Source organism: Neofelis nebulosa, chromosome 17, assembly GCF_028018385.1.
Source record: "Neofelis nebulosa isolate mNeoNeb1 chromosome 17, mNeoNeb1.pri, whole genome shotgun sequence".
NCBI lineage: Eukaryota > Metazoa > Chordata > Mammalia > Carnivora > Felidae > Neofelis > Neofelis nebulosa.
This window is the reverse complement of record NC_080798.1, coordinates 52,176,954-52,203,260: the sequence shown is the minus strand read 5'-3', so window position 1 is coordinate 52,203,260 and position 26,307 is coordinate 52,176,954. Positions and strand designations below refer to the sequence as shown.

Sequence of the window (26,307 nt, the reverse complement as noted above, 5' to 3'; positions counted from 1 at the left end):
ATTTTAATTCTCCCCTCATGTCACAGTGCAGGGTGACAGGTTGCTTTGCCACAGAGAGTCATTTAGAGATCCAAACTCCTGCCACCTCTGGGGTCTGCCGCCCCCCCCCCCCCCCCAGAATTGTCCTCATTTGTATGGTCAAGGCTGGGTTGCAGATAAATCCGTGTTGTGGCCCTCGGAAAGGGGAACTAGAGTCCCAGGAAGCTGGCTTATCTTTTAAATCAGGGATGACCTTAGGGGCACCCGGGTGGCTCAGTCGAGTTAAGCGTCCGACTTCGGCTCAGGCTATGATCTCGCGGTCCGTGAGTTCGAGCCCCGCGTCGGGCTCTGGGCTGACAGCTCGGAGCCTGGAGCCTGCTTCGGATTCTGTGTCTCCCTCTCTCTCTGCTCCTTCCCTGCTCACACTCTATATCTCCTTATCTCTCAAAAATAAATAAACATTAAAAAAATTTTTTTTTAATTGGAGACGGCCTGCAAGGTCAACTTTCACTCACATCCCGTTGGCTCAGGTTAAGTTCCGGAGCCACATTTAACTACAAGGGGTCCTGGGTAATGCTGTTTCTTCCTGGGAAGCTCGGAGCTCAGCTTCAACTCTGCTGCCAGCGAGGAGAAGGTGACTAGATTCTGACAGGTGGTTTGACGTTTCTAGTCACATGTAACAACACAGAAAGGGATATATTACCTCCTAAGAATAAGATCAATGCCACATGGTCATATAGTCAACAAATATTTATTAAATACCTACTATATGCCAGATACTTTTTCTTATAAGTATTAAAAAATGTATTATTAACAAACTGTGGGTGAAATTACGCAACACTATAAACACATTTTTCCACTTAAAAAAAAATTTTTTTTAATGCGTATTTATTTTTGAGAGAGAGACAGTGTGTGTGAGCACAAGCTGGGGAGGAGCAGAGAGAGGGAGACAGAATCCAAAGCAGGCTCCAGGCTCTGAGCCGTCAGCACAGAGCCTGACGTGGGGCTCGAACTCATAGACCACGAGATCATGACCTGAGCTGAAGTTGGATGCTTCACCGACTGAGCCCCCAGGCGCCCCTCACATTTTTCCACTTTTGAAGGATGTTTTGCTCTTTTGGGTAATAGAGGGCAAGTGGGAAAAAGGCAACGTATCTTTTACCTTCATACTGTGGGAACGACACTCGTGCCCGTCCATTTCCGACAGCTGGCGTCATTGTTGTCCTTATGGATAAGCACACACCAAATCCTTTTAGTTATTTGGATGTTCGTCTCACACATCATAACTTGCTTGCAGCACGTTTATGCCGCTTCAGGAAGATCTCTTCAGAGGATGACATTAGATCGCTGAGATTAAATTCAACGTCAAAGGTAGGTTTTTCCCCCAAAATAATTAAGGCGACGAACAGGGCGAGTTTCGCCGTTATTCCCTTGATCTGGTAGGTGACACCATCTTCCGGATGTCTGTACTCAAAGCAGTGAACAACAACATCGTGGCCAGACAGTGTCATGTGACTCTGGTGGTAGACCCGCGGATGCAGGAAATATTCCAGAGGCACCAGGAACACCTTCTTCACCTCATCGGGATTGGGCTGGGCCTGGAACTTGTGGTCTATAAATCCTACAACGGGGGTTATCAGCGTATCTCTCTGAAAGCAGAAAACAAAACACACGAATTAAGAAGTGAAGAGGGAATTGTTTCAGACGCTAAAATCCTGCCACGTCTAGGAAAATAAGAGAACAGTCCAGAGCGGCCAATCACATAAGGTGGGTAGGGACGGAGGGGGAATTTGCTCCAGACATGAACTTTATGCTCCCCGTGAAATGGGGGGGACATACATGGGCAGTATCTTTGAAACGACTCTGAAAATGTTCTTTTGTGAACATACCGGCATCATCTTTGGCAAGGGCGGCCTGGCGACACTATAAAAACGTGGTCCCTTTGACCTCGCAAGCGCATTTGCGCAAACGTATCTGTATGATAAAGTCCTACCAGTGAGTCAAGATACAAGACCGAGGCATTATCTGCACTAGCCCCAGGCTCTGAAGTTTCCACTCATCCGCTGACGGACGTGCAGCGTAGGTCAGTTAGGAGGGTATCTGTGTAAGGGGATACTCTCGGCCCTTAAAATGAATGTGATAGACACCACCTGTCCCCATCAGTACAGACAAGGATGTGCCCATCTGATCAATACCAAAGTCCAGGCACATATCAACTGTGGCATAGACCCAATAATGGGGAATTATACTTATCACATATGAACCAGTTTACATAACATAGATGTCTATGTATGGGAGGGGGTATTTCTATTTATAACCAGAACTGCTTTCAAAGGAATGCAAAGTATTGTGAAGTGAAAGGCCCCACCGGGAACCTGGAGGGTGAGGCCCGGGTTCAGGTAGGAGCTGCGTAAGAAGAGAAGAGCTGCGTACCCTTGAAATGGAAAGCGAGAGAAGTCTAGAGCTCTTGGGGGGCGTCCCGAGAGAAAGCGGCCGGGAGAAGCCAGGGGTACACTGGGAGACCGACCCAGGATACCAGGATACACAGGCCTGTGGAAAATTTCTCAGGGGAGCGAGAGCTGAAATATGTTTCAGAGCGGTGATGACTCAGACCATTAAAGGAATTCATGGTGAAAGTCAACTGTGCGGGCCAGGAGGGGAAGGTGGCAGCACAGGCCTTCGCTGTCCTTTGGGAGGAAAATCTGGGGTCAGAAGTGGCCCCAGGGCCGAAGCAGTAACCACCACCTGGCCCCGAGTGGATGCTCAGCCTCTCGGGTCACGGGCCCCCCAGAAGTGCTCTGAGACATGACACGTTCAGATACAAGTGATTTCTGAAGGAGGAGCTCCCAGGAGGTGCATGAGGCAGGGAGGAACCCGGGCAAGGGCGGCTGCGGCCATTCACCTCGGAGCTGGACTCTGACAACCCTCAGCACGGTCGCCGGCGAAGGGGCGCCTGGCAGCGTGAATTCTCGGGCCCTCCAGGCTCTCTGTGAGCAGGGGAAGGTGGCAAGCTGCGGGTGTGAGCTTTCAGACATACAGTAAGAGGGATAAGAAAGGGTCTGGAAGAACCCGGAGTGTTCGTCCAGGGTGCATCTGTGGTTGCTGTCACCATGCCGTGACAGCAGCCTCAGGGGCCCTGGTCTCATCTGCAGCACCCTCTCCCTGCTTCTTCACGACAGCCTGACCTTGAGGAAGCTTTAACAATGGAAATCAGAGACCTGAGGAAACCTGCTCAAGGTCAAAGCTGGCTAATACTTGGCAGGAACCAGGATTCACCTGGCCTGCTGCCCACACTGTAGAGCAGAGCACTTATGTTCGGTGAAGACACAAATGTTACCCTATCTCCGAGTGGCACACCAGCCTTGCACGTGGCTTACACACGCTCTGGAGAGTTCTCAGCTGCAGCTCGGACTTAAGCTCTTGCTGAGGGCTGAGCTAGGGACACAAATGCATCCTTACTGTAAGGGCCAAACCATTACAGGCACGGGTGTGAACGAGCAACTTAGCGAGGCCAGTGCTGGCCCCTGGACCAGCGTGTCCAAGCATGAGGAAATTGGTGGGGAAAAATATCAAAGCCACGAAGGGAGAGAACGGTTTGAGACTGAATGATTCAGAAGGGAAGTCAGGCATGTTCAATGTGGTTCAAGTTTATAAAAGTGAGAGACTTTGGAAATCAGCAAATGAAGCAGCATCTTTGGACACCCAGTTCCTAGACACGGTGTCCATCTTGGAAGGAAGAAAGATGGCGGGTGCAAGGCGGACGTTCTAGGACCAAGAAAAGACTGAATTTCGGCCACCTGCTGGGCTGGAATCCCGTGGAGACTGGCTTAGGCTGTGGGAAAGGGGAAAGGCATGCTTCTGGGTCTCTGGAAGAAACCACATGCTCTTTTTTTTTAATGTTTATTTATTTTTGAGAGAGAAAGAGAGAGACATAGCATGAGCGGGAGAGGGGCAGAGAGAGGGAGACACAGAACCCAAAGCACACAGAACCCAAAGCAGGCTCCAAGCTCTGAGCTGTCAGCACAGAGCCCGATGCAGGGCTCAAACTCACAGACTGCAAGATGGTGACCTGAGCTGAAATCAGACATCTGACTGAGCCACCCAGTTGTCCCAAGCCACATGCTCTTAGAAACATGCCCAGGAAGAGACATGCCACTGGAATGCACCGAAACATTTCCAGGAGCTGAAGCTGCAGAGATGGCAAAGTGAAGGAGTGAACGGAAACGTAAGGGCCACAGACAGAGAAAAAGAAGAAATGTCTCCTGAGACTTTTGCAAAGAGAAGTACACACACGTATGACAAAAAGACCACTGGGGTGGGCTCAGAGGGCCACAGCCTGCCTTGGCGGGGGGGGGGGGGCGGGGGGGGGGTTAGTGCAGGGGTGGGAAAAAGCCAACAGCACCCGCTCTAGCTCTGACACCCAGAAACATCTCCAGACATTGCCACGTTCCCTGGGGGACGAGATCGCCCCTAGGTAGGAAGCACTGAATTACATTATGCTTCTAAGTGTTTAACACATGGCATTTTTGTGCTACATTTAAAAGAACTGCAAGGCTCAAAGAACAAAGCAATCCTCGCCAGCACTTCCAAAGACAGTACACCCTTCCAGAAAGCCCTGTGTTCCTCCTAATTTCTTGATGATGTGACTGGCATTATTATATCAAGAGCTGGTCATTGTAGAAACATCCGGCCCCAGGAGCGTCTGGCCCACAGAAATCTCCTGAGCCCCAACACACTCCTGTGAACACTGTTGTATTCCACCGCTCCGGGCAGAACTCAGTAGTTCCCGGGCACCTTGGAAATGGAGTTCCTCTCACTGGGGCAACTTTTAACCATTACGGTTCGATCTGGCAATAGAGTTTTAATATAAATCCCCAAAACGTGCTGGGGGATTTTGCAGATGCCAAGTGGAAAGGGTTCCCTGTAGAGAGAACAGAGCTGCCTAGAAAGTAATTAAGTAATTGACACATTTCTTGTCCTAATCCCACATTTTCCCCTCTTAGTTAGGAAGCATTTATTTGAGAGGCCATTAGCTTCTTCTCAACTCAATCTCCCCTGAGTGGTGACCTTTCTGTTTTTCAAATGGGCCAGATTAAGATAGATGTCTCAGCATCATTGATTGTGACAAGGCTGTACCACCAAGACTTGAGGCCAAATGGAACATAAAGAATGGTCTAACCCACGGGTGTTCTGATTTGTATGCATGAGTGGGACTCTCCTCCCGAAATAAAAATTTACCTGAATGCCCAATGTATAAAACATACAGCTCACACCTACCTCCGATACCTGGTTGGAGCACACTACCTTTGTGGTATTCTTCCCCCGAGCCCATAACCCCAGCCTACCCACGAGGAAAATATCAGATAAATCCAAATGGAAAGGCATTCTACAACATACTTGACCAGTGCACCTTGAAAGTGTCAAGATCGGGGCACCTGGGTGGCTCAGTCGGTTAAGCGTCGGACTTCAGCTCAGGTCACAATTTCACAGTCTGTGAGTTTGAGCCCTGCATTGGGCTCTGTGCTGATGACTCTGAGCCTGGAGCCTGCTTGGAATCCTGTCTCCCTCTCTCTCTGCCCTTCCCTCACTCACACTCTGTCTCTCTCTCTCTCAAAAGTAAATATTAAAAAAAAAAAAAAAAAAACAACTGTCAAGGTCATGAGAATAAGGAAAGTCTGAGAACTCGTCACAGAGCAGAGACTAAGGAGACATGACAAGCAAATACAATATGATGTCCCAGATGAGATCCAGGGCAGAAAAGGAGGACATTAGTAGAAAAATTGGTAAAAGGCAAATAAAATGTGGAATTTAGGTAACAGCAATGTAATAACGTTGCTTTCTTAGTTGTGACAAATAGAATCAGGGATGCAAGATGTTAACAATGAGATGAAGTGGGGGCGGGATTATGAGGACTCTTCATAGTATCTTTGCAACTTTTCTGCAAATCTGCAACTATTCTGACATTGCAAGTTTACGTTAAAAATTTTAAAGCGATAAAATAATGCTGGTATCGGGGTGCCTGGGTGGCTTGGTCGGTTAAGCGTCCAACTTCGGCTCAGGTCATAACCTCATGGCCCGTGAGTTCGAGCCCCGCGTCGGGCTCTGTGCTGACCGCTCAGAGCCTGCAGCCTGTTTCAGATTCTGTGTCTCCCTCTCTCTCTGCCCCTCCCCTGTTCATGCTCTGTCTCTCTCTGTCTCAAAAATAAATAAACTTTAAAATAATGCTGGTATCCAAATACAAATTTACGTTTACTCCTTCTAAAGTCAATTAGTAAATAGTTGTAAGTTCATATGAAATAAGATCAGGCTAGATCAGCTCCAGAATTCATTTTGCTGCATTTATGGGTTTTTGGTGTATACTACTCAAGAAATCCTGACTCGTACAGAAATGTAGTCACAAATAGTAATAGTTTTTGAACAGCTTGCCTGGCGATCTCAGGGTACTACTCAATGAATATATGGAAAAGAAGCCTGATTCCATGGAATGTATCAAAATGAGTATATTTAGGGGTGCCTGGGTCGCTCAATTGGTTGAGCATCTGACTTCGGCTCAGATCATGATCTCACAGCTTGTGGGTTCGAGCCCCACGTCAGGCTCTGCGCTGACAGCCTGGGGCCTGGAGCCTGCTTCAGAGTCTGGGTCGGTCTCTCTCTCTCTCTCTCTCTCTCTCTCTCTCTCTCTCTCCCCCTCTCTCTCTGCCCCACCCCATTTGCACTCTGTCTCAAAATAAATAAACAATAATTTTAAAAAAAAAGTAAATAAATAATAAAACTGAGCATATTTAGGACAAAGGTGATGCACTGGTGGCTTCCAAGGGGTGAAAATTTGGTATACAGCATGCTCACGTGTGTGGTGGTTTTTCAACAGAATTCTCAAAAGAAATGCTGACCGGTGCAAAGTAAATGGAAACCGAATGCTAAGGAAAGAACTCTGTTCTGTGAACAGGGTTCCACAGAAACCATTTTGAGACCCACTGATGCAGTTCGACCCGTTCATTTCTGGATGGTCAAAGAGGCCCAGATGGGCAATGGAGCTTTGCCCAAGGCCACTGAGTTCACGAGGGGCAAAGTCCGCATGAGAACCAGGCTCTTGACTCTTTGTGAGGCGCTGTCGAGGGTCACGGTTGGCCGCGCGTGGAATGCTGAGACAGTGGATCCGCTGGGTGCTCTGAGTCCGAGCCACCCAGATCCACCCCGACACTTACCTCAAGCAGATACGGCACCAGGCGGCAGACGACCTCCACCTGATGGGGGCACAGCCCCACTTCCTCCTGGGCTTCCCGGACAGCCGTGGCCACATCATCCACATCTGTGGGTTCACACTTGCCTCCAGGAAAGCAAACTTCTCCAGGAGACCTGCGTAGCTGGGAATTGAAAGGGCAGAGTCGCAATGCGGGATTCCCACTCAGGCACCGTTCACTCACTCAGCAAGGATTTACCGAACTTCTATGTTGTGTCACAGACCAGTCCCACCACCATGGTGGAAGTAAGCGAAAAGAAGACTGCCCCACCACAGAAAAAAAAAAAAAAAAAAAAAAAAAAAAAAAGTTTTTACTTGAATCCTTTTAAAAAATGAACTCTGCGAACTCCCTTTACTTGTAATCGTTCTCAGAAAAATCTGTATCTGCCCAGAAGATACAGATTTACATGGACGGGGGAAGAAAAGCAGGAGGGGTAATAAAAAGGGCACTGTGATCAGCAGATAAGCTTTACTGAGTCCCACCATGTTCTGGGCACGTGGCTTCACAGGAGCCCTCAGATCGGCTCCACATGGTGTTATTTTTTTTTTAAAGCATTTTTTTTTTTAATTGAGATGAAATTCACATAACATGAAATGAACCATTTTAAAGCGAATCATTCAGTGACATCTAATACATTCACAGTGGGGTGTGAGCACTGCCACTCTCTGGTTCCGGAATATTTTCATCCCAGAGGGAGACCCTGTACTCACTAAGCAGCTGCTCCCCACCCCTCCCTACCCCGCCCCTCCTTTCTGTCTCTAGGGATTTACCTACCCCAGGTTATTTCATATACATGCAATCATATGACATGTGACCTTTCGTGTCTGGTTTCTTTGACTTAGCATAATATTTAAAAATTTTTTTAATCTTTAAGTTTTCAACTGAAGTACAGTTGACATATAATATTAAATTAGTTGCAGGTGTACAATGTCGTGATTCAACAATTAGATATACATTACACTGGAGTGAGGTTTTCACCCTCTTCTGTGTTGTACCACGGCCTATCAGTACTTTTTCCTTTTCATGACAGAACGGTATTCCACTGTATGTATATATCACAATTTGTTATCTTTTCCAAAATGTTTTTTTTTTTTTTATTTTAGAGAGAGAGCACAAGTGGGAGACAGGGGCAGAGGGAGAGGGGGAGAGGGAGAGGAAGGGAAAGGAAGGGACAGGAAGGGAGAGGGAGAAAGGGAGAGAGGGGGAGGGAGGGAGGGGGAGAGATAGAGAGAGAGAGAGAGAGAGAGAGAGACAGAGAGAGAGAGACTCTTAAGCAGGGTCCACACACAGCATGGAGCCTGACATGGGGCTTGATCCCATGACCCTGGGATCATGACCTGAGCCAAAACTGAGAGTTGGATGCTCAACTAACGAGGCCAGCCAGGTGCTCCCACAAGTTATCTCTCCATCCATTTGTGGATATATAAGCTACTATTCTATTATCACTTCCGCTTTTTGGCAAGGGAATTAAGCTCAGAGAGGTTAAATAACACGACCAGGGTCATGCAAGGTACGCAGTGGAGTGTTCACTTCTCCATCCCGGCTCTTAACCAGCATACCAGCATTAATTAAGGGCTTGCTAAAACACAGGAACTGTGGCCACCTGAGCCATTAGCGGTGACAAGTGGGGGTGCCTCTGCGTCCCTCTGCACATGCACGTGGAGGGACAGGAGTCCCTTCTCCCTGCACCGCCCCTTTCACCTCCATCCTTGATCCCATGCCTTCCTGACTTCAGAACTGTGGCTCCGTGTGTAGCATCCTCCCTTTCTCTTGTCTCTGTCTTGTTATGACTTCTCTCTTATCTTGGCCAGAGGTGGGGAAGCACATCCCCTCGTGCAGGACCAAACTCCTCAGCAAATGTGACCTCAACTTCGTGGACACTCACTCCCGCCCAGTGCCCACCATCCTCTCTCTACTCAACTGTCGAGGAGGCCTCAGGGTCAGCAAGAGTCCCGGGTGGGCCTCTTCTCAACAGGGCACCATGGGGGTGGGGGGTGGGGGGAGGTAACGTCCTCCACATACCTCCCAGGGTCAGGTACCTCCCAAGGTCACAGGGCCAGTCACAGGAGCTAGCGGCTGAATGTCATGGCACAGGGCCTGGCCCATGTGAAATATTTGTTAACATCAACTTGCAAGGTCAGTTCATGATGTTTAGAAGCTAAATCAAAAGGTCCTGTTGGCATTTTTAGCCCCAGGGCCAATATATCTGTGTAAGAACAAGCCAGATGCCCTTATCAATTCTGCAGCATTCCAGAATTGAAAGTCCTATTTGAGCAAGCTTTTTAAAAAGCAAAAGGAAACATTTTAAAGTTCTTCTCTGCTAACAAATCAATAACAATGCAGGAATTGCCATAGTACACAGAAATCGCACACATCTTCGTATCAGGGTTATGAGTTGGTGAAAACAAGGTTGAGGAATATGTTTCTACCGTCTTGACGATGACCACCCACTCGCCCAAGAAAGAGACGTCCTGTAAGATCACCTCTGAAAGAAGTCCTCCATTCTGTTAGCTCATTCAGCATCAAAGCGATACTGGCAGAAGGCACTTACAGGGAATCATCGGCTTTGACAGAAATACTGACCTGATGTAATGGGTTATTCTGAATACTCCTAAGAAAATGCTATGCTGTTTTCAAGGAACAGACACATTCACAAAAATGATTATTCACAGACTGTCAGCACCAAAAAGGCCCCTATCAAATACGCAAGGTTTCCATCTTTCTTTCTTTTTTTTTTTAATGTTTTAATGTCTATTTATTTTGGAGAGAGACAGACAGAGTGGGAGCCGGGGAGGGGCAGAGAGAGAGGGAGACACAGGATCTGAAACAGGCTCCAGGCTCCAAGCTGTCAGCACAGAGCCCGAGGTGGGGCTCACACCCATGAATAGCGAGATCACGATCTGAGCCAAAGCCGGACGCTTAACCGACTGAGCCACCCAGGCACCCCATCTTTCTTTTTAACAGCATAACATTTTTTCTTAAATAAAACCTTGTGGAATTCTCTTCAGAAGGCAAATGAGGTTGCAGGCTGATTTCCTAGAACTTCAGTCCACGTTTTGTTGTTGCCTTTCCTTTTGTCTGTTTCAAGCCCTGAGAGCTGGGGACAGAGGGAGGCAAGGAGAGAGGGGGACAGAACAGGGGAGAGAAGAGGGAGAGGGAGAGCTTCTTTACCCTCCAAACATTACGCACTGTTTTCAGTCCTATTTTGAGAATAGAAAACTGAGGCTCACAGAGATGAAGAACTTTGCTGTAGGTTCCGGAGCTAGGACGGGAGCCCACACGGAAACAGGAGGGATTGAGGCAGGCACCCCCTCCCCATTTGCTGGTGGGAAACCCATCAGCCTTTGCTTGCATGACTCCAGGGAGGGGTGCAGCTCCAGTAATGCCTGGGAGGGAAATTCCTTGCCCTCCAGAGCCAGATAGGATATAGTCGGATCTAATTAGACTTAAATTTTCTTCTTTATTTTTTTAAATTTTTTAATGTTTATTTAATTTTGAGAGAGAAAGAGAGAGGGAGTGAGTGGGGGAGGGGCAGAGAGAGAGGGAGACACAGAATCTGAGGCAGGCTCCAGGCTCTGAGCTGTTGGCACAGAGCCCCACGCGAGGCTCCAACCGATGACCTGCGAGATCAAGACCTGAGCCTAAGTTGGAGACTCAACCAACTGAGCCACCCAGGTGCCCCTCAATATTCTTTTTTAAAGAAATGTGACCATTGCACACCAGAGTTTATGGTCTAAGATGATTCTCCTGTAATTATCAACAGGCAAAGCTGTCTGGGTGATACAGAACTTGGAGATCCATTTCGGTCTTGCCTCGATTTTCCACACTAGTTTGTCTCCTTGTTCAAAAAATATATTGAAGTGCTTCTTTGCTCTTTGGCAGAAATGAGAACAGACCCAGTCCCCTGGTTTCCAGTTAGGTTTCTCCTGTTGGAACCTAGATTTTCACTACCTCCTGTGTTGATGTGATCGTTGCCTGACCCAGATCCAAAAAAAACCCACACGAGTCTAGGGGCGCCTGGCTGCCTCAGTCAGGAAGAGCCCACGACTCTTGATCTCGGGGTCATGAGTTCCAGCCCCACACTGGGTGTAGAGATGACTTAAAGAAATAAAACTAAAAAAAAAAAAAGAAGAAGAAGAAGAAGAAGAAGAAGAAGAAGAAGAAGAATCCATACGAGTCTAATCCCAAACCCACAAAACTTCAGCTGATTCCTCAGCTTTCTTTGTCCCCCTGAGGGGATACTGTTCATTGTCCTGCTTAGAAAGCCATGGCTATCATGGCCCATTTTCATTTTTGTACTTGGATAACTCTGAAGTTATTGCTTCCCCAATTTTACCTCAGAAGTACCCCAATAGAGGGACGCCTGGGTGGCTCAGTCGGTTAGGCATCTGACTCCGGCTCAGGTCATGATCTCGCGGTTTGTGGGTTCGAGCCCCGCATTGGGCTCTGTGCTGACAGCTCAGAGCCTGGAGCATGTTTTGGATTCTGTGTCTCCTCCTCTCTCTGCCCGCACCGCCCCGCCCCCCCATGCTCATGCTCATGCTCTGTCTCTGAATAATAAATAAACGTTAAAAAAAAAAAAAAGAAATGGGGCGCCTGGGTGGCGCAGTCGGTTAAGCGTCCGACTTCAGCCAGGTCACGATCTCGCGGTCCGTGAGTTCGAGCCCCGCGTCAGGCTCTGAGCTGATGGCTCAGAGCCTGGAGCCTGTTTCCGATTCTGTGTCTCCCTCTCTCTCTCTGCCCCTCCCCCGTTCATGCTCTGTCTCTCTCTGTCCCAAAAATAAATAAAAAACGTTGAAAAAAAAAATTAAAAAAAAAAAAAAAAAAAAAAAAAGAAGTACCCCAACAGCAAAGGAGAATGACTGTATCCAGGGGGTGTACCCATGGCAACTCCATTCTCAGCCCAACACCTCTTTAAAGTACAACAGTTTATCTTAAAAGCCCAGGCCGTGTGTGCGAACAGTAACAATGGTGGCGGCTGAAACTTACCGAGTCCCTGCCAAGTAAGAGGTGGGTTTAGGTGCTCTGTGTTTGTTTCCCTGGGAAATCCTTCGTGGGTAGCCCCACAAAGCAAGTACTAGTGATTTGTCCTCATTTTGCAAGTAAAGAGACTGTAGCACAGAGAGGGTAAGTAACTAAACCAAAGTCACACAGCAGGCCAGGAGAGAGCCTGCGTTCAAACGCGGGCAGCCAGCTTCAGGGCCCAGGCTGTGCATTTCTGTGGTCAAGAATTTGCTAGTGGGAGTGGCAGTTGTGGCCCCCAACCCTGCCAGGGCAGGGACGTCTGGAGACACCTGTGGTTGTCACATAGGGGTGTGTGTGGGTGTGTGTGTGTGTGTGTCTATTACTGGCATCTAGCGGGTAAAACCCAGGGATGATGTTAAACATCTCGCAGTGCACAGAACAGCTCCTACAACAAAGAATTATCCAGCCCAGATGCCATCCAATACAGCCAAGGTTAAGAAACCCTGACCTAAACATATTTCAAATTACTTGCTAATTACTTATTTTTCTTTCTAAAACTTCTCCAAAAACTGCCATGCTACCCTGCGGCTTCTTGTCCCCCTGAACATCACAATCTTCAAAGTCCATTTGAGAACCTGTGGCCTCGAAATGCGTGCAAGTGACGGATTTTGGTGGGGTTTTCGAAGGTCCTGGAACTTTAATGGCAGGGACCTTTCTGTCACCTACCTTCTCCGACCGGAGGGTGAACAACAAATGGAGTTTTCCTTCTTTCACCAGCAACGGTAAAAGGACGGAGTATTTGTCATACGACAAATGAGAATATCTGGTCCCGGCATCATGCTCTTTTAAGCGGGCCTTCGCATCATCTATCAGACGGTTTCTGAAATGGAAACAAACAAAACACTTCAGTAACCAGAGTTGTGGGAAAAAGCTCCCAGTCCTGCCTATGTTTCTGTTGTGTTGTGCATCTCGGAGCTTACCAGGGCTGACTCTCACTGTATTTGTCGATAACATGGCAGGAATAATACTCTCACCCCAATTGCATGACTGTTGGCAAGATAAAATGAGCAAAAAAAAAAAAAAGGCTAAGAATACAGTTTAGTGCATGGTTTCACTTTGGAAATTAAGTAGAAATTATGGTAAAAGATTCTTTCAAAACTGCAACAGTTAAATGTTGCAATCCTTGATAATACTCCAGTAAGACAGGTTTGGTAAACAGGTCGCTGTCGTTAAGTTAGAACTCTCTTAGCCTGATCCTTATGTTATCAAACCCTTATGTCTTCAATTGCCTTATAAAGTTTTTCAAAAAGGGTTAAAAACCCTTATGTCTTCAATTGCCTTAAAGGTCCCAAAAATCTAGTGACAACAGATTCAACGTGTTACAACACAGATTGCTAGGCCCACCCCTAAAGCGTGACTCGGTAAGTTTGGGGTGGGGCCTGGAACTTAGCATCCAACTCCCAAGCAACCATGATGCTGATACTGTGGACCAGAGGAACCCCCTTTGAGAGCCATTACCTGACAATATGCAAGTATTTGGATTTGTAACCACATTTGGTGCCCCGAATTCATGACTTTGAATGTTCTGGTCTTTTTGACTGGTGTATTTTGTTGCTGGTTTGTGTAGTAGCTTAAATAGTGTCCCCCCCCAAATTCATGTCACCCAGAAGGCTCAGAACGCAACTTTATTTGCAAGCAGTGTCTTTGCAGGTGGAATCACGAGTCTTAAGATGAAATCATCCCGGATGTAGGGTGGGCCCTACATCCAATGATTGGCATACTCATAAGAAGAGAGGACACAGAAACACACACACACACACACACACACACACACACACACACACACAGAAGAAGCTAATGTGAAGACAGAGGCAGAGATTAGAGTGATGTGGCCACAAGCCAAGGAACATCAAGATCCATCGGAAGCTGCAACAGGCAGGAAATTCAGACGTCTGGGCTTCAGGACTATGGCAGAATGAATTTCTGTTGTTTTACGCCATCAAGTTTGTGATACTTTGTTACGGCAGCCCTAGAAACTAACAGTTTGGTTTTAATTTTTCTCTGGGAAAGGCAATTTTGCAGAGTGGGCGAAGTCAGATATTTAAGGGGGGCCAGAACTGCTTGTAAAGTGTTTAGGAAGGACCTCTCCAGGCCTTGCTTTCCTTATCTGTGACCTGCTTGAAGGTATCTGTAAACACGTCATGACATCGTTCGCACACTGTGACTGGCACTCTGCTGGTGCCCAGTGAGTAGTGACTGCTGTCATAAATGTCTCCGGCATTAGGTGGGCAAGTTGTTTGGGGAAGGTGTTTGCTTTTTTTTTGCCTCTTTCTTCATGGCAGGATGCTCACTAAAGCTGGCTGGGTGCCAGCAGTGGATTTCAAAAACGACCAAAGGCCTTTCAGAACCACAGCAAGTGGGCACTGGAGGGGACTCCTGGGTGTACCCCATGCACACAGGCCCACGTCCAGAAAACTGGCCCGCCAGAGTGTGCCCTGGACCCACCGACTGTGGCTTTTTAAGAGGCCCCAGAACCGATCAGAGGGACCAGCAGAAGCAAAACTGCAAAAACGTGTGTGTCCACATTAGGGGCTGGCTGGAATAACCACCAAAAAAACACCACCGTAGCAGCCACCCGGTTCTGAGCAAGGGCTCGTCCCACGCATTCCACGCTTTTCTCTTTCTGTCCTCACAACAGCCCCGGCGTGGTTAGGACTGGGTCCCGCCCAGGCTCAGAGAGGTTAGGTAACTGCCAGACCCTGGAGGTGGCCACCGCGGCCTTGAACCCGGAGCTGCCTGGTGCGGGCTCCTGGTTTCTGGGATGGAACTCCGGAGAAGCCCTAAGCTGAAGAGGAAAGGCGGCTGGGCAGGAGAAAGGGGTGCGACCCTGCGGGGCCGGGTGTGAGCCCATGGGTGCAGAGGCCCCGCGGCCCCGCGGGCGGCCGGGGAGGCGAGCGCACCGAGCGCGGGCTCCGCAGGTGGGTAGATGGGCGCGGCAAGAAAAGTCCCGGCCGAACGGCCCCGGCGCCGCGTTCGGGGCCGGCCGGGCCCTGCTCGGAGTGCCAGGGACCGGGGGACTTTACCTGACAGGCTCCGGGGAAGGACGAACTGGAGACATCTCCGGGGCAAAGTTTGTTTCCCCACCGCAACTCCTAGCTCGCGCTCTGCCGAGTGGGCATGCGCAGAGCAGCCGCGACCTGGGGCGGGGAGAGAGGCGGGGCCTATGGCCTTAGGGGGCGGGGTGGGGCGGGGCGTAGGGCCAGGCCGTAAAGGGACTCGCTAAAGCAGTTTCCGCCCAGCTCCTTTTTTTTTTTTTTTTTTTTTTTAATATATTTCATGGTCAAATTGGTTTCCATACAACACCCAGAGCTCATCCCAACAGGTGCCCTCCTCAGCGCCCATCACCCACTTTCCTCTCTCCCTCACCCCCCATCAACTCTCAGTTTGTTCTCAGTATTTAAGAGTCTCTTATGGTTTGCCTCCCTCCTTCTCTGTTTGTAACTTTTCCCCCCTTTCCTTCCCCCATGGTCTTGTCAAGTTTCTCAAGATCCACATAAGTGAAAACATATGGTATCTGTCTTTCTCTGACTGACTTATTTCACTTAGCATAATACCTTCCAGTTCCATCCACGTTGCTGCAAATGGCCAGATTTCATTCTTTCTCTTTGCCAAATAGTATTCCATTGTATATATAAACCACATCTTCTTTATCCATTCATCAGTTGATGGACATTTAGGCTCTTTCCATAATTTAGCTATTGTTGAAAGTGCTGCTGTAAATAAACATTGGGGTCCAAGTGCCCCTATGCACCAGCACTCCTGTATCCCTTGGGTAAATTCCTAGCAGTGCTATTGCTGGGTCATAGGGCAGATCTACTTTTAATTTTTTAAGGACCCTCCACACTGTTTTCCAGAGCGGCTGCACCAGTTTGCAAGCTCCTTACTCTTCCACAAGAATGGGGAGCCTATGAGAATTCTGAGGTTGAAGGGGGAAAATGCAGTGCAGGTGATTTAAAAGGATTCTGAAACCACATTCACTGTTGCTAGGAGGTTAAGTTGGTTCAACTTCTCTGAACAGCAGTCTACAAATGTTTACTGAGCACCTACTATGTGCTTGGGCAGATCGCATAGCCAGCAAAAAGACGCATGGAGCCAGCCTGCAGACAAGTGCATGAGAAAAACGTGGATCAAACCATTTCATAGATAAAGCAGATGCCTTTGTCCTTGGAGAGCATATGAGGGAGAAACGCGAGTGAACCAGGTCAGAGAAGGCTCACCAGAGAGAATGGACACCCGCCGTCCTCTAGAGCAGCTGTGCTCCATGTGTGGTCCTGGGACCAGAGCATGGGCATCACCTGGGCGCTATTAAAAATGTATATTCTGGGGGTGCCTGCGTGGCTCAGTCTGTTAAGTATTGGACTTAGCCTCGGGTCCTGCCCTCACGGTTGGTGGGTTCAAGAATGGCTTTGGGCTCTGTGCTGACAGCTCAGAGCCTGGAGCCTGCTTCAGATTCTGTGTCTCCCTCTCTCTCTGCCCCTCCCCACTCATTCATTTTCTCTCTCTCTCTCTCTCTCTCTCTCTCTCTCTCAAAAATAAATAAACGTTAAAAAAATAAATGAAAAAAAAAAGTAGATTCTTGGGTTCCCCCCAGAGCTCCTGCATCAGAAGCTGGGGGTAAGGCCCAGCAATCTGGGCTGTAAGGAGAGTGGGATATTCAGAGAGCCACTGCTCTAAGGTATGTTTGGAAAGTAAATAAGGGGAGAGGGTTCCAGGAAGAAGACTAAGTTTGTACAGAGACCCCAGAAGTGGCTGGAGAAGAGCGAGTGGCAGGGAGCCTGCTTTGAGCTGACACTCGTAAGACATCAGACTTCAAAGACTGGCGGCCCAGGAGGTACACAGTAACTTTGGGGCCTCACAAAAATGTTCCAGTTTTAATTTCTTCAAAATTAGTTTTTTTAATGTTTATTTTTGAGAGAGAGAGAGAGAGAGAGAGACAGAGTGTGAACAGGTAAGGAGTAGAGAGAGAGGGAGACACCGAACCCGAAGCAGCCTCCAGGCTCTGAGCTGTCAGCCCAGAGCCTGACGCAGGGCTTGAACTCATGAACTGTGAGATCATGACCTGAGCCGGAGTCGGATGCTTAACCGACTGAGCCACCCAGGTGCCCCTTTAAATTATTTTAAAATCAGAAGAAAAAAGATGGATACAATAATAACCAATATGTAATAATCAGTCCAGCCTGGGTTATATCCCTCTTTATATCAGTGCAGTCATAAAATATGTTATTATTATTTCATGCAGGAAGGGGTCCATGAAACCAAAATTGTCTAGAGCCCATGAAATATCACTGTGTGGCCCTCAGTCGTGGGACAGTTGAGCCATACTTCTTAAGACTTTTAAAACCACTGAACTCAGATGTTCACCTTGCCAGTCCTGGCAAGGCTGAGAGCCCAAACTAAAAGCTTGTTGGCATCCAAATGATAATGTTAATGGCACCTTCACCCACATTAGTGTGAACTTAATCCTTTGAGCAACCACACAACAGAGAGTTATCTCCACAGAGAGTTATTTCCTCACTTTCCAGATTAGGAAATTTAAAAAAATGTCTTGGTGAGGTCACACAGCTAGAGTTCAAGATCAGACGGTTCTGACCTCTGTGCTCTTTTATTTTGACATCACTTCTCAGAGGCAAGTGACTATGAATTATGTGGCTCTGACTGTGAGTGAGGAGATAAATATCCAATACCCACCGTGTAGCAACTATGGGCTAGACATGTCTAAGATGGGGCCCCTTGACCTCTAAAGCCTCCTGGTCTATTGGGGGTGATAATCAACATGATTCTCAGCTCTAGTAATGCACAGTATTCTCTCAGCTCTGTATGAGAGGGGATGGGAGACTGGGTCCGAGAATGAAACGGAGGGCGGAACATCACCGCCTGAGGATTTGATTTGCTCTTTGTTCAGGCGTCCTTTGTCTGAATCCTCGTTTTGAAGATGACTAAACTGTGGCTCAGCGTGGGTGAGTGCCTTGCTCATGGTCTCAGAGCAAGTAAATGGTGGGAGCCTAGTTTCGAGCCCGTCCGATTAACTGCATCCGGCACTCCAGTGGGATTTGAGAGGTAGGTGGGATTTCAAGAGGCCCAGGTGGGGAAGTTGACATTCTGGGTGAAGGGAACAGCAGAAGGCAGCGTGGGAGGGGTCTTGCTCAGCATAGCACACGGGAACAGAAAGGGACATTTTTCAGAATGGATCTCTGGGCACAGATGAAAAGGCTTTGGAAGCCAAAACAAAATGGAGGTTGAACTTCTTCCAGAAGGGAGCAGAATAACAGGTCTGGGTTTCCCAGGAGATCTCTGTGGAAGCAGTGTGGGAATGAATTGAAAGTAGGGAGTGAAAGTAGCGGGGCGAGCAGGGGGCTCTTCCAAAAGTCTGGACCCAAGGAACAGAAAAAGATGCTTTGGACGTCCAGAAAAATTCACATAATCCCAACATGAGAAAGAGCGTGGCAGGGGTCCAGGTTGCTTTAACGTAAAATGCGGCATCCCGAGATGCTTTGCTGTGTGCCAAGGCCCTGTCCACAGCATCTTCTTTCAAGATCAGATATACTGCTGTAAAAACATTTCGTTTTTATAGCTTTTGTAAGGCTGGAAGGCACAGCCACAGGGAACATCACAAGGTGAAGTGCATCATAATAAGATTATGTATGTATGGGTGTGTGTATATCTCCGCACCTGCAAAACAACACAGGCTTCAAGGTTAACGGGCAACGTCTTTTAGGGGAAATGGCTTGTCTCTGTAGTTTCTGCGCACACATTTGTTGGCAGTGACATAATTCTGGAAAATGTGTAAAAGAGAGGCAAAGCTGTAACAAGGTCCAGGCCAGCCTGCGAAGCCAACACCTCCCTGGTGTTTCTCTCAAAGAAGCACATCCCAAGCTGCAGGGTGGACCTTATCTGCAGCCCACCCATCTGGAACCTTTATTTGAGCAGCACCCCATGGCCAGGCCTGGGTGGCACAGAGATAAGAAAATACCAATCAGCCTTCAGGAGCAAAGGATATCTGGGGAAAAGACCTACGACAAACAATTAACTTTATTGCCAGATGAGTGCTTTAATCCAGGGAAAGGGCTAAATGCTCTGGGGGATGAGGGGTATAGCAAACAATGAATTCTGCCGGACACAGGCAGTGGGGTCCAAGTAGGCTGTGGAGAGAAGGGAAACTACTGGGGAACGCGTACTGAGCATTATTCTCCTGGGAAATCTGAGTTTCCTCCATACCTTCAGTTTGTGGGAGGGGCTCTAAATCCTTAGAAGGAAGTCACAGGGGAGTGTCTCCCCAATGCATCCGATCCGAGTATACTGGCTACAACTGCTGGGTTGGGGATTTGCAAAGCAGACGCTTCCCACCCCCCAACTCTGCCAACGCACAGCCCCATCCTCCATCAACTCTCCCCCACCCCGAAATCAGACAGAGTTAAGGAGCCACAGTCTTCCCCCACTTTTAAGGAGAGGAAGTTGAAGGAGTTCTTTGAGGACCGGGTTTCAATAGGAATTTCTCTGCAGATGGGACGGCGGGGTGGAGGAGGGGGGAGCTCAGCATCAAAATCATTTGGGGGAAGGGAAGCTGCATGGACACCTCAGTGCCCCAGATCCCACCCCACAGTCACTTATCTCAGAGTAAAACCCACCCAGGAACATACATTTCTTTTTTGTTGTTTAAGGTTTTAAAAACAATTTTTATTTATTTTGAGAGAGAGAGAGAGAAAGAGAGGGAGCATGAGCAGGGCAGGGGCAGAAAGAGGAAGAGAGAGAGAATCCCAAGCAGGCTCTGCACTGAACCCGATACGGGACTCAAACTCACGAACTGTGAGATCATTACCTGAGCCAAAATTGACTGAGCCAGCCAGGTGCGTCAGAGCATCTAGATGATTCTGTTGTAAAGGTCGAAGACACTGGTTTAAGGGCTCCAAAGGGCGACGTTTGATATTGAGAAGATAAAGCCTCCTCCTTGTAGCACTTGCTGATGTGGCATCCTCAGAGGAGACGACAGGTGGTGGCCACGAGGGCCAGGAACTACCATTTCTCGTGCCACTGGAACATTCTTCCTCTCTGGTCTTGGGAGGTGGCAATTTGGGCAGATTCCTCTCAGGGGAGGCCCCAGGGGAAAGTTGAGTGATTGTTTTTTGAAAGTGGGCTGGAGTGGACTGATCCCTACATAACGTGGTCCTTGCCTTTTTCTTTCTTTCTTTCTTTCTTTTTTTTTTTTTTTTTTTTGGACCCAATAGAAAGGAAAGAGTTTATGGGTTTGGTTCAGTACGTTCTCCGGTCAAGTGCCCATTCTCGGCTCGGCATGGAGTCGGATGTCAGAGACATAAAGACACGTATCAGTTGGTCCTTACTCTTGAGGGTTTGGTGTCAGATATGGATGTGAGTAGTCTCAGTCTGCACGAGGATCTCCTGGGGGCTGATTCAACATGGAGGTTCTTGGGCTGTGGCCTCGGGGATCCTGACTCAGGTGGGACCCAAGCATCTACATTTGCATCCAGACCTTCGGGTAATTCTGTTCGGAGTGTACACTTTGAAAGGAGGAGACATGGAATTTGAATCTGAAAATAAAATAACACAATACAATACAATTCAATTCAATTAAAAAATAGTGGAAATCAGCCAGGCCCGGGAAGCCTGGGTAGTCACTTCAGCCAAAACGTCAATGACTTGAGACAGCCCTTGATTTCTGGCAGCAGGTGTGGACTGTGAATTAAAGTTTAGGTAGGGATTAGAGGGAAATGCTTTTAGAACTAGATTATAAGAATGTGAATCGCTGAGAATTTATTTGCAGGCACTGCCAATGTGATTTTTCAAAGCAATTCATGGTGTTTTCATCCATGTTTAATTTTCATTGTGCAACAATAAAACAGATACATGCTTGCGTATTAAGATGGCTTGAATCTCTGTTTCCATGAGCCAGGCTGGCAAAACCCCACAAAAATGGATGGGCATCACTCCTGTATTTTATACCATTGTTGGTTCTCGTTTCTGTGCCCCTTTAGAAATGAGATAAAGATTAGTTATGTCTGATTCCTTTACCGTCATGTAATCTCTGTATAATGGAACAATCAAGTAGGTTTAATTACCAGTAACAACTGTGCTGGGAAAATTTGTAATCTAAATGAAGGCTCGGTCTAGGATGCACGTAATGGCGTGACTGTGCCGCACGGCGACCAGCAGTCTGGTCCCAATTAGCCTGTGAATTAGTCGTGAAATTGGCTTCAGGTTTTCCAGCGCATGTGGGAAGCTCGGTGTCTGTGGAAGAACCACGGACTCCACCGCACAGGGAATTCACCCTTTGTGTCCTCACCTTGGCCTCAAGGTCTGTCCACCCAGAACTCGAAGCTCAACCCTGGTTAAGCGTTCTTGCCCGTTTGGTGAGCGAGGGGAGGCAGGAACTCAGATCTGTCCTCGGATACAGGCTCCACCAGCCACCTATCTTGGTGCCTCATCCAACGCGTTCTTGATACCTCGGCAGGAACCATGCTCCGTGAGCTCTGCTCACAGGAATGACATTCTGGCACATGGAGTATGGTGTAACTGGTGTCATAATCACTGCAGGGTGGGCAGAGAGAGACAGACAGACAAACCTTTTGAGACCACACCAATTTGCTGCTAGCCGCTGCTCTCACGTTTGTCCCATGGCTGGCTACCTTAAAATGGCCACATCATGGTGTTGTTGGGACAGAGAGTGCTGGTTATTGAGGGTGAGGTCCTCAGAGGAAAAGCCAGAAAAGGACACAGGCTATTTTGGAGCAGTTTCAAGGAGCTGGTGGGGGGAGGGTTATACTTCGGGCAGCACTGTCCAATAGAACCTTCTGCAGTGAGGGAAATCGTCTCTCTACCTGTGTTCTCTAATGCAGCGGCCACTGACCAGTTGTGCGCTTGACTACTTGGTGTGACTAAAGAACTAAAAATTCTTAATTTGGGGGGCGCCTGGGTGGCTCAGTCGGTTGAGCGTCCGACTTCAGCTCAGGTCACGATCTCGCAGTTCGCGGGTTCGAGCCCCATGTCGGGCTCTGTGCTGACAGCTCAGAGCCTGGAGCCTGCTTCGGGTTCTGTGTCTCTCCCTCTCTCTCTGCCCCGGCCCCTGCTCGCGCTCTGTTTCTCAAAAATAAATATTAAAAAAATTTTTTTTTGAATTTTTTTGAATTTTATTTACTTTCAGGTAACTTAGCCACATGTGTCTGGCGGCCACCAAATGAGCATAACCTGAGGGTTGTAGTTCCCGCACTTCCAATTGTCTTGCAGTCTTCTTGGAAATAGCAGCTGCAGTCCTCCACACAGAGTGCACGCTTTGGGGGGGATTCTTAGACGTTTCTTCCTAGGGTGTTTTTGGGAGATGGATCCTAGAAGCAGGCATCCTTATTAATTCTTTTCTTTTACAACAACAGCAAATGTGAGCTCACGTTCCCCCCAGCAGGCTCCTACCTGCCCCTGATCTCCCTCCTAGCACATCAGAGAGGATTTGAAACAGGTCTCTAGGGGGTGCCTGGGTGGCTCAGTCAGTTAAACCTCCCACTCCCAATTTCAGCTCTTGTTACGATCTCAGGGGTCGTGAGTTCGAGACCCGCATGGGGCTCTGCGCCTACAGCTCAGGGCCTGCTTGGAACTCTCTCTCTCCCTCTCCCTCTGCCCCTTCCTTGCTTGTGCATGCTCTCTCTCTCTCAAAATAAATAAACATTAAAAAAAAAGAAGAAAGTTACTCAAAAAAAAAAAAAAAAAAGAAGAAGAAACAGGCCTCTAGCAATGAAAGTACCTATTTGTTTTTTATTTTTTAAAGTTTATTTATTTATTTAAGTTATCTCTACACCCAACGTGGGGCTCAAGCTCATGACTCTGAGATGGAGAGTCGCACACTCTTTCGACAGAGCCAGCCAGGCGCTCCTGAAAGCTTATTTGCTGATGTCTACTGTATGGCGTGAGCTGTGTTGTCATATATAGGGCACAGAGATTGGCTGTCATACTTGTCATTGAAGAGCTAATGTTCTAGAAGGGGATCCAAGCAAACTTACCCTGTGAAGCGCCCAGTGGGAGAGCACTGTGGGCAAACAACGTTTGGGGACAGTGGCATTTGATGCCTCCCCTTGCAGATCTCTGCTCTGTATTAACATGGCAAAGTTCCCCCAAAGTCCGGCTGTAAGGAAGCCTCCTTTATTTCGTGGACCCCAGCTTTTCTCGGATGTACTTGGCCCCGGAGTTCTTTTTTGCCCCCATAAGACCCACTAGCAGTGATCGGACCTCATGTTTTGCTGAAGGCACTTGGGGCGGTGCCCCATTAGAGCGATGAGTAGGGGTTCAGGGGAGGGATGCAGTTTCCTCCTGGGGATAAAGGAAACCTTCCTGGGGGAGCCTGGTCTGCTGCCCCAAAGAGTAGCTAAAACACCGCCATTCCCTGTTCCCTTAACCCACTTTATTTCTCTTTGAAGCATTCTTCTCTACATGATACCGTGTTTCGTTTTCCGTAATTCTCTGCCTCTCCCCACGAAAACCTCGGCTCCAGGAGACAGAGAGCGATGCCTCTTTTCCCCACCACGGTTGCCTCCGCACATGGGTATCAATACATAGTGTTTGGCTAAATGTAGAAAGGCAGGATTTCATCTGGGCTTTGAAGGGCAGGGAGGATTTTGATGGGCTTTAGTGAAGGTGACAGTCGCTCCAGGAGGCAGAAGCCCGGAGAATAAAGCACTTGGGGGGTTATGGAGAGGCTGGTTTTGCCTGAAGAAAGGGTGGGAAGCCAAATAGTGGGGGAAAACCTGCCGGGATACATGGAGGCCAGCTGGTGGGAGTGGGGTAGGGGGGAGAGAGAAAGAGAGAGAGAGAGGCTGGCTTGCTATATAGGGGCAGCCCTTAAGGGGGGCAGGGACGGTGAGAGGTGGGGGGGCACCTTCTCTCCAGAGAGTGGTGGGTTCTCTACTGGGGAAGAGGCAGTGTGGACAGGGAGCCACTCCCTCCTCTGGCATCCTGGCTTGGCGACCGGCCTGCCACATACCCACGGATACATATACACACATGATGTACGCATGGGGTTCGCTTTTATCGGTTTTTATAATCGTGTATTCCTAAAGAACTTGCTTCAGTGTATCTACACGGAAGCAAAATGCCTAGCATGAAACACGCCCAACCAGACGCTCTCGAAGGATGGCACCCTCATAAACAAGTCTCGGCGGGACATACACGGAGGGGGTGAGTCGTCTTTCTGAGAAGAGGCAGCTGCTGTCGGGATGCATTTCCTTTCTGCGTTGTCATTCAGAATACAGATGTGCTTCAGAGGCAGGGGTACAAAGCAGAACTCGCTTCTTTGAACGCTGTTTGTCTTTCTTCATCGTCAAAAGTAACATTGTGTCCCCCCAGACAGGTGCTGGGCGCCTAAGTGGGCTAGTTTGCGTAGCCTCATGGGAAACGAGATGTTGGCAGTTTTGCCTCAACCGGAGTCTAACTCTGACCTTGCGCGGAGATTAAAATGGGTGTCAGTTTGGGAGAGGTGAAGAATGTATTCCTGATGGCATCCTCCTACACCACGGCATCCCGGGGGTAACTCGATTTCCTTTCCTTAACACCGTGACCTTGTGAGTTTTAGTCTCTCTGTATCAGAAATCGTCATCAACGACAACCACTTACGCACGAGGGCCCCGTGTGTGAGGCGTTTGAGGAAAGGGTGTTCCTTGCTTTACATGGATGGGTTGAATTAAATCCCAGAACCACCCTCCAAGGTAGACACTTCTCTCTCTTTGCAGGTAAACATCCTGAGACGGAGAGCAGGTAAACAGCTAAGTAACATAGAGCAGATACAGATAGAGCTGGGATTTGCATAAAAGCCGTTTGACTCCAGTGGCAAAATCCACGTTATGACGTTTGGCTCCTTACGGAACGTGGTTTTTTATACTTTCTCTGTGTTTTTGTGTCTGACTGCTACTTAATATATACATGTATACGTACATATACATAAATAGATGCCCTCAGATGTCTTTCATTTGTAATGTATACCTTGCCTGTTAGCAAATGGTTTAGGGCCGCCTGGGTGGCTCAATTGGTTAAGCGTCTGCCTCTTGCTCTCAGCTCAGGTCTTGATCCCAGCGTCGTGAGTTCAAGCCCCGCATCTAATTATGAGAAAATTGTTTCAGCCTTGATAATAAGGCTGAAGAAGACCGGAGACACGAGTTGTCTAAGTGGGAGAGAGGAGGAAATTGCATTAGAAGCTGAGGGCAAGGTGGCAAGATATCCATTGCATTCAGGTTTGTCGGTGAACCTCCAGGTAGCCCGGGGAAGAAAACAAGAAGCCTCTCTCTTTTTCATCCCACATCTACATCCTGTTAAATAGTTCCAGCTTACAGTGTCCTTGTAGTATGTCCACAGACAACAGGCTCTCCTTGCTGTCGGCGAGGACCGGGGCCCCCCGGTTTAACAAAATGCAGGACTGAGAAGGATCCAGTATAATCAAGCCAGAAGCGGTCTCCCCAGTCTTCCTACCCTTGGAACTAACTCTCCATCAGGGCCTGGCAAGTCAAGGCGCCGCCCAAATCTCGGTGGTACGTCGGGGTCAGACGACACCCCCCAGACAAGACAAACCAGGGAGGAAGTGCCAGGAGCCAAGGGATACAGGGCTGAGACCAGCCCTGGGCTGGCAGCCTCTCCCAGGGGTGAGCGGATCATTGCCAGGTCCTGCAACACGCAGGCTACCCACGCAGGCTGCCACATTTCCTCTCGTCGCTTCCCCTCTCTGCTACCATCACCTCCACCTTCTACCACCTGGTCAGACCCTGATGAAAGGAAAGGAAACCCACGGGAGGGTCCTGGCCCACTATGGATGGCTGTGACCTCATAGACAACAATACAGTCACCGTTTGACCTTAGACTCCATGCTCATGAGGGTAGGAACTGTCTGCCCGGTTCACATCAGCACCCTGACGAAGACCCTCTCTGCCCAGATTTTAGTTCAGGTTCCTCAGAGCCCTCTTTTCTACGAAGCATCAGCCGTACCCCCCTGTCCTTCCTGTTCTGGGTTGCCTAGCCCAATTTTACGAGAAAGCCTGCTAAGTCAGCTTAGTGGGGATCACCCTGCTCTTGCCATCTGGTC

The 26,307-nt window shown here is 48.5% G+C and overlaps 1 protein-coding gene across 1 annotated transcript; it reads right to left on the bottom strand.

The window, feature by feature from the left end:
• Nucleotides 1-714: 714 nt before the first annotated feature.
• NUDT7 (nudix hydrolase 7) lies at nucleotides 715-15,366 on the bottom strand. Its single transcript, XM_058707103.1, has 4 exons — nucleotides 15,269-15,366; nucleotides 12,912-13,065; nucleotides 7,185-7,343; nucleotides 715-1,628 (listed from the first exon to the last, which is right to left on the bottom strand). The coding sequence occupies exons 1-4, from the start codon at nucleotides 15,301-15,303 to the stop codon at nucleotides 1,260-1,262; spliced, it is 717 nt and encodes a 238-aa protein (XP_058563086.1). The 5' UTR covers nucleotides 15,304-15,366; the 3' UTR covers nucleotides 715-1,259.
• Between the last annotated feature and the right edge of the window lie 10,941 nt (nucleotides 15,367-26,307).

Coding starts and splice junctions, on each gene's coding strand:
- NUDT7 (XM_058707103.1), bottom strand. CDS start 15,303: ATGTCTCCAGTTCGTCCTTCCCCGGAGCCTGTCAG. Junction 13,066..15,268: donor CCTTCCCCGGAGCCTGTCAG/GTAAAGTCCCCC, acceptor TTTCCATTTCAG/AAACCGTCTGATAGATGATG. Junction 1,629..7,184: donor TGGTGCCGTATCTGCTTGAG/GTAAGTGTCGGG, acceptor TTCTGCTTTCAG/AGAGATACGCTGATAACCCC.